Below are 7,164 nucleotides of genomic sequence, written 5' to 3' on the forward strand. Positions count from 1 at the left end.
TTGGTTGTTTTACTATTAAGCTGTTGGTAGAACTCTTAACATGTGCAGCAGAGGCCAGTCGTCACATGGCCAGGGTGTGACTCATGTTCTCAAACCAGGCTGTCGTATAAAAACATGCCAAGTTTGGTTTATACAGTTTCCAACCTCAAACACTATCAACTTAAACACACTCACCATGTCATTAGTGCACCACACTCAAGGGTGTGTCCTGTTTTTAGTGAGTCTGTATGAGTTTGTGTTTGAAAAAAGATGGACATATAGTATAAATGAACCTGGGTGGATGCACACACACAGTGCTCGCTGTGGGCCCGATAGCCAGTTGTACTAGTAAAGTATGTCAAAGGCTTGTAGGGTTCAGCTTGGGTCCTTGATTACAAGCTTCTTGAACAATATGGACAGTGAAGACTACATCCTTGGGCTCTGGACTGAGTCCACATCTGCCAGCCCTCCAGCATGGCACAAACCTGAGAATGAACAACTTCTCCTCAGTTCACTTCACATCATCGGCCTCTTCTACTCAGGCATTAACAGGCCGCCAGCCTCTCTGAGTGCACCCATGTGTGCCGGCAGGAGCGTGTGAGCACACAGCAGTCAGGTTGTTTGGACTATTGCTCCGCTTGGTTGAAAGAGAGTGAACATTAAAGAGCAATTTCACAATTATTATTATGGTGATAAAACCAAGCTTGACTGCTAATTTTGTTCAAAGAAGCAATCATGTTTTTTCCAGTACATGTAGTATTGGAAGTAATGACTGCTTGGTCAAGTTTAGACTGCTTTAAACAATATTTAGTATTCACAGTGAATGCTGCATCATGGGTTCTCATCCAAACAGACCATGACACCGCTTAGCTACACACCACCCACTGAGCAGAAGACCTGGTGCTCTGTAAAGACAGAATTCACAATGGTAGCATTTGTGTTGTAGGGTTAAATATCTTGACAGTAATGCTATGTTATTATGAAATGAAATTCATTGTGCATCTTTATCTGTGTCCCTCTGTGATGTTTCTGCATGTGCTGTTCGTCTCTGACTAACAGGAGCGTCCACGCAGCGCAGTGGAGCAGCAGCTGTGTGCTGCAGAGAGTGGCCGTCCCAGGATGAGTGTGGAGGAGCAGCTGGAGAGGATCCGCCGCCACCAGCAAGGTACCCTCAGGGAGAAGAAGAAAGGCCTCAACATCCGAGGAAGCAGCCAGGAGAACACACCCTCTCGCAGTCACTCATTTACGAAAGAAAACCATTTCCGCAGCATGCAGGTATTGGGTGATAGGCACAAACATGTGGACACTGAAGTAGCATTTAAGTTAAATCCCGTTCATGCATCCCCTCATGTAATGCTTTTTTTTTTTTTTTTTTTTTTTTTTTNTTTTCTAGTCTCAAATGAGGCGTAGAGATGAGGTGATAAGCAGCGACATTCAGGAGCTGGAGGCCTCTCTCAGGCAGCAGGAAGTGGTGAGGGATCAGGAGACGCCTGCTGAGGAGATTGCCCGCCTCAAAGAGTCCTCGCAGGCTGACCACTTTAATGTGGACCGAGAGGTAAGGCACACCAGTTGGGTTTCTCTGTCATCAGCCTGCCTCCTTAGTCACCATTACTGAGAGGATAATATTATCATCTGCAAATTATTTAGCATTTTATTAGCATTAGCATTATTTCAATTAAAGTAGAATAATTAGAGAAAGTGATATAATTACATGGTATTACTGTTACTGTACCAAGAAGCAATTTGTGATAAATTAGAAATCTCAGCATTAAGTTCATTCTGTAGCTGACCATGCAATGGCACTTTAAAGGTACTGCAATCAAAGTAGCACCTTGAAATACTGGAGGTTCTGATTAATTTACCACATGCTTATTGAGAGTGCAAACGTATAGCAAAGTTCCAGAGAAAAATACTTAACAGAAGTTTCCTTGAGTGAGATGAAGAGTTGTATTTAACACCATAGTTTACCATTTAAACAACAGTAAATTGTTAAATTACCATACTAGCATATTAACAGGCCTAGCTTAGAAGTCTGTTGTTTTGTTGTTGTTTTAGTTTTTTTTTAGAATCTACCAATATGTAACATTGCAAAACATTCCTGCCAGGACTTTTCCCAACACCATACTGAGCATGACACAAAGACCCCTATACAGAAATGTCATTGCAGGCTGCTTATAAGCTATAAATGTGATTTTCAAATGCTTCTTATCACTTGTAGTTGAATTCACAGCCAACGTCCAGCTGACCTCTGCATACTGCAGATTGCTTCATGTTAGCTATTAGCCAGTGATGCTCCATTTAGTTTTAGAATACACAAAATTTGGAGCAGTCGTCCTCTATTGTATGATAATAAGGCTGATATTGAGCTCTTATGTGTTTCAAAATGCAATTTTGTGATTTATATCTGCATATTAATGTTGCTTCCACTTTTAGTTTCTGTGCAATTTGTCAGATTTTCCTTTTTTTTGTGCGACACATTCATCCATTTGTATAAAATGTGCTAAATAAGTGTTTCTTTTCTTGTTCTTCAGCTCTCTGTGCCTGACAAAGTGCTGATTCCTGAGCGTTACATTGAATCAGACCCAGAGGAGGCTCTGAGTCCTGAGCAGGAGGCTGATAAGCAGAGGAAGGTTGACCGCATCAAAGCCCTCATAGCCAAAAACAGGTAAAAACAGCATCATGATCTGTCTTTACCACTAACTATTTATTAGCACTGACAAGGCTGCTCAGGCCTTTGATATTAGATAAGGATGCTTTGGTGAAAGGGCCGTCTTTGCAGGTGAACAGTGATATTTCCCAGCAGATGTCATGCATGAAATTCTTTAGGGGTAAGTTTAGGGTCATACCAAGACGTTACCATAGATGGCTCAGAAGGGGGCACCGATTCCTGCCTGCTCTTTCCATGGAGATCAGTGCCTCAGATGTGTGGAAAGTCTATGTTCGTATCTCTGAGCCACTGTGACATTTTGCTCTAAATGTCAGTCCCCTTAAATTGATCTGAAAGAGACGGCCCGTTTGTCTGTAATTGTCTTTATCCAGAAACTATGTAAACAGTTAAAGTTGTGCAGTGCATTTTACAGAAAGGATTTCTGTGTGTGTGTTTGCTCCTAGCATGCAAAATGTGCTGCCTAGTATGGCTCTAAGCCCAGAGGAGGAGACTGAAGAGGAGGTTACAGTACAGGAGAAAGAGAAGATGATTAATATCTCCTACGAACTGGCAGCAGAGGCCTCCAAACGCAGCAAGCTGGTAGCAGGTACATCTCTAGAGAGGGACGAGGAAGGAGGTGGGGGGGATAAGATCAAAGTAACGCATGCGATAAAACAAAAGCTAGTAGAAGCCTGTTCTTAGAGACAAACTGTAGCTGTTTCTCTGTGTTCAGTCATTTATTTGTCACTGTAGTCTCAGTAGTTTCTTCATTGATTGCGCTGACTGCAGTGGTTATTTCTGTTGTTTTGCCATTTAGTCATTAGTAACTGATGTGATTTGTTGTTGTTTTTTTTGTTATCTTGTCATTTTGAGTGTGCCTGTGTGTTCAACATGTTGCTGTTTCGTTGCAGTGAAAAGCCTGTCGTCCTCTTCCCCACCCCTTCCACAGTCTCCCAACACACCCCCTCAACTCACTGACGGTTCTCACTTCATGTGTGTGTAGTAGCACCAGTAAGGGCCTTCATCAACCTGCTTTGTCCATACTCATATCACTTAAGTGTTCTGGGGGTTTCATTTTCATCTTTGTGGTATAAAAAAAAAAACATGGAAAAATCAAGGGTTTGATTAAATTTTAGGTAAAAACACGGGGAGGGGAGACTTCAGTTCTGATGTGCTTGTACAGTCGTCCTCAAATGTATTCATACCCTCCCATTAAAGAAGGAAAACAAAAAACAGCTGTCACTGAAATAAATTGAAATTGACAAAAGTAATAATAAATAAAAATTTAATGAAAATCATGACATTGCTTTTGAATTGTGGTTCAACAGAAATATTACAAAAAAAAACAAAACAAAAACAAAAACAAGCAAACAAGCATGATGGGACCCGTAAACTAATATTTTGTTGAACAATCCTTTGAGGCAATCACTGCAATCAAGTGCTGCTTATCAGCAAAGTGCTCTCATTTGTCCAGGACAGTTTTTTTTTTGTTTGTTTGTTTTTTTCAGCTCAAAAGAAATGTCTTATTTCACTGAATTATAATTTAGCAAATTTTTATTTATCATTACTTTTTTCAGTTTCTAGTTATCTGAGTAACTTGTGAATTTTGCATTTTCTTTAATGGAAGGGTATGAATACATTTGAGGATGACTGTATGTACTCTGTGTTGCTGTAGATTTTTTCATGTTGTGATATTTCTTGTACTTCTTGTACTGATATGACTCGACTCGGCATTTATACAGATGCATAGTCGACCTATAAGTCTTGGGCATGATTTAGGCATGCATGTCTGCTCTAGTTTATCGTGCACAGATTGACATTCGCCCTCATTGTGACCTCTCACCTCCTGTCCCTGCAGCACAGGCCCTGGCCTCAGTGAAAACGTACACATGAAGGAAACCGCAGGGGAGGTCTAAAGCAGTTCCCGAAGACTTTCTCCCAGGAGATCAGCACAAGGCCTCAGCCTACAGAGAGTGAAACTGCCTACTCCATACTCACGGGTCAACCTCTGACTTCTGTATGCTCACTGTGACGTCTTAAGCTCCTATGCCACAAACAACACTTTTTTTTTTGTGTGACATTTTCTCTGTTATCGCCCCTCTTTAGGGTGCAACACTCTCCTCAGCCTCATGACAATACACGCGTTACTGTTGCAGTTTCATCTTCAGTTTTTACAAGGCTTTTATGTTCATTTTTATTATTTATATGGTTTTACTAGGTTCTTGTATGAATGTGGGCCAGTGTCTATCTGTACATAGAGGAGGCTAAGAGACTGTTGTAAGCCTCGTGGCCCATGACAAAATGTTTTTCCATGCCACAGTTTTCATTCACGTTTCACCACTTGTTCAAAAAAAGGTTTCAAGAACATGTTTTCACATACTTCTGTTGAGTCTTTATTAATTCACTCAATTTGCTTTTTGGACATTGGTCATTAGGAAACCAGTCATATTTATCCATTTATTGTAAAGAACATTTGTCTATGCGAAAGATGAGTAGATAAGAGATATAGATCCCTCCATTATAATGAAAGGAGGAGTCACTTTATTGCTGCAAACTTAAGATTATTTGTAATTTCTCATATTTCTGGGTTATAATTATTTAAAAATGGGATCAGCAGTCCCTGGCGCATTGTTGCCAACATATATGTGAATGTTCTGACTTAAGTCACTCTATACTGTCCTTTTTTATTGCTAAGAGATATATTTAAACTGAAAGAAGGAAAGTAAAATCAGAGTTTGATTCTATTTTATGACATGTTGGTTTGACGCCCTGGAACTAAAAAGAAAAAAAAAGAAGAAGAAGGATTAGCACGTGTAAAAAGCAATAAAAATAAGATAATTTTTTTGTGTGTATAAAGTGTAATTATCAGAGGTTTACTGTGTATATAATGTACATGGTACAGCTGGATGGGAGGATATGTCCAACATATGGTTACATACGAGATTTGACTTGCAAATATCCAGTTCATATCCCATCTGTTTTATATCATGTTAAATAAATGTTGCTGTTCTTAATGTGTGTCTGTGTTGTTTTATCGTTCTCGTGTCCAGGAGAGGCTCAGTGTGTATAAGTCAAATATACTTAGTCCTGTACATCAGCTCAGGTTCAGGTTTTGTTAGCAACATAAAAAAAAATTGACATGTATGCTTGAATTGTGGAGTGATGTTTAAAAGTGTTGTCTTCATTAGAAATAATCAGATGTATGATGTGCTGTTAGTATGTGGTCAGACCTGCACTGTGAATAGTTGACAATTTCAGTGTTGGACTGTGGCGCCCTCTGGTGGTTAATCTGCTGCTTCAACAATGGTGATCATATGCAGTAACTGAACCTTTGTAAGCAGCATTTATCCTCATCTTCTCAGAGCTTAGATACACAGGCCTCAAAGTGAACGACACAATGGACAAAAAACACATCCTTTGTCAAGTTCCTGAATTGTTTTAATAGGTAACATAACAAAAGTGGAGGAGGAGAATGATTCTAACCCAAGACATAAAGCACATTTCATAAAGGGTTGGCAACTGACAAGTACTGCTACAATAGTTAAGAAATAATTTACTTATGTTTTGTAGGTCAGTGTGAGGGAGGCCAGATTGTGGAAATACCTGTGTTTGTCATTTCTGTTCAGCAAAAATAACTTTTAAATATTGAAGATCTGTCAATAACTTTATGTGGACTTAACACTTGATAATAAGTCGTAATAAGTCAAACCTTATTGCACGTTTCATACAGGATACTACAATTTAAAATGCTTTACATGTGACTGACAAGCTAGTCTGTTCAGTTCAAACACAAAACTATAACAGCAAATAATTGAAGATTTATGCAGAGGAGACATAAAGATAAGTAAATAATGATAAAACAAACCCAGAGACAACTTCTTACAGCTGGTGTTGCTTTATATTTATTTATATTTATTACCTCGGTATGTATGAATGGATGGATGTGAGTGATGAGGATGTCTGAAGGATTTTATTGCACTGATAAGTTGTTATTGCTGCGAGTATGACAACAATTTAATTGCAATTCAAAGATTTATTATTATTAAAATAATAATAACATCGAAAATAGATTTGGATACAAAGACAAATAGAAAATGATAAATAAAATTGTTGCTAGGGATGCAACAGGGATGATTTTTTCCGATATATCGGTGTCAGTCCGATGAATAAATTTAGCCAATGTGAAAAACCGATGATTGTCTAACATCAGCGCCTTCGTCTCTACATTTGATATTGCTGCTATTTCACAGATGTGTTCACTTAAATGGTTCTGGACTTGAATGTTAAATATGTTAAAATATCTTTTAATATGTTTAACTTTTGTTACGTAATAAAGAAGACTATGTGGTCTGATTTGTTACAGGCTTCTTTTGGATAGTTTTAACATTCCCATAGTGTTTACTTAGGCTAATTTTACGTTGTGAACAAAAATTGAATATCAGCATCAGTAATATCGCGATATTGGAAATCTTAATCTTGGAAATCTTCGTATCGGCCAGAAATTCTAATATCGTGCATCACTAATTGTTGCATAATAA

General features: G+C 38.7%; 1 protein-coding gene across 6 annotated transcripts in view; it reads left to right on the forward strand.

Moving 5' to 3' along the window:
* plekha5 (pleckstrin homology domain containing, family A member 5) overlaps positions 1–5,640 on the forward strand; it is an 84,948-nt gene extending 79,308 nt beyond the window's left edge. For 3 of the 6 annotated variants that reach the window (XM_008278930.1, XM_008278934.1, XM_008278935.1), the window contains 6 exons: positions 1,039–1,254; positions 1,373–1,534; positions 2,511–2,644; positions 3,091–3,233; positions 3,538–3,619; positions 4,485–5,640. In XM_008278930.1, the coding sequence (XP_008277152.1) occupies positions 1,039–1,254; positions 1,373–1,534; positions 2,511–2,644; positions 3,091–3,233; positions 3,538–3,619; positions 4,485–4,542 (795 nt within the window). In that variant the 3' untranslated portion in view covers positions 4,543–5,640. Of the gene's footprint in view, positions 1–1,038; positions 1,255–1,372; positions 1,535–2,510; positions 2,645–3,090; positions 3,234–3,537; positions 3,638–4,484 lie in introns of all 6 variants that reach the window. The other 3 variants (XM_008278937.1, XM_008278931.1, XM_008278933.1) reach the window with 2 other exon arrangements.
* Positions 5,641–7,164: the final 1,524 nt, after the last annotated feature.

This window comes from Stegastes partitus, unplaced genomic scaffold (genome assembly GCF_000690725.1).
Source record: "Stegastes partitus isolate 25-593 unplaced genomic scaffold, Stegastes_partitus-1.0.2 Scaffold138, whole genome shotgun sequence".
NCBI classification, from domain to species: Eukaryota; Metazoa; Chordata; class Actinopteri; family Pomacentridae; genus Stegastes; species Stegastes partitus.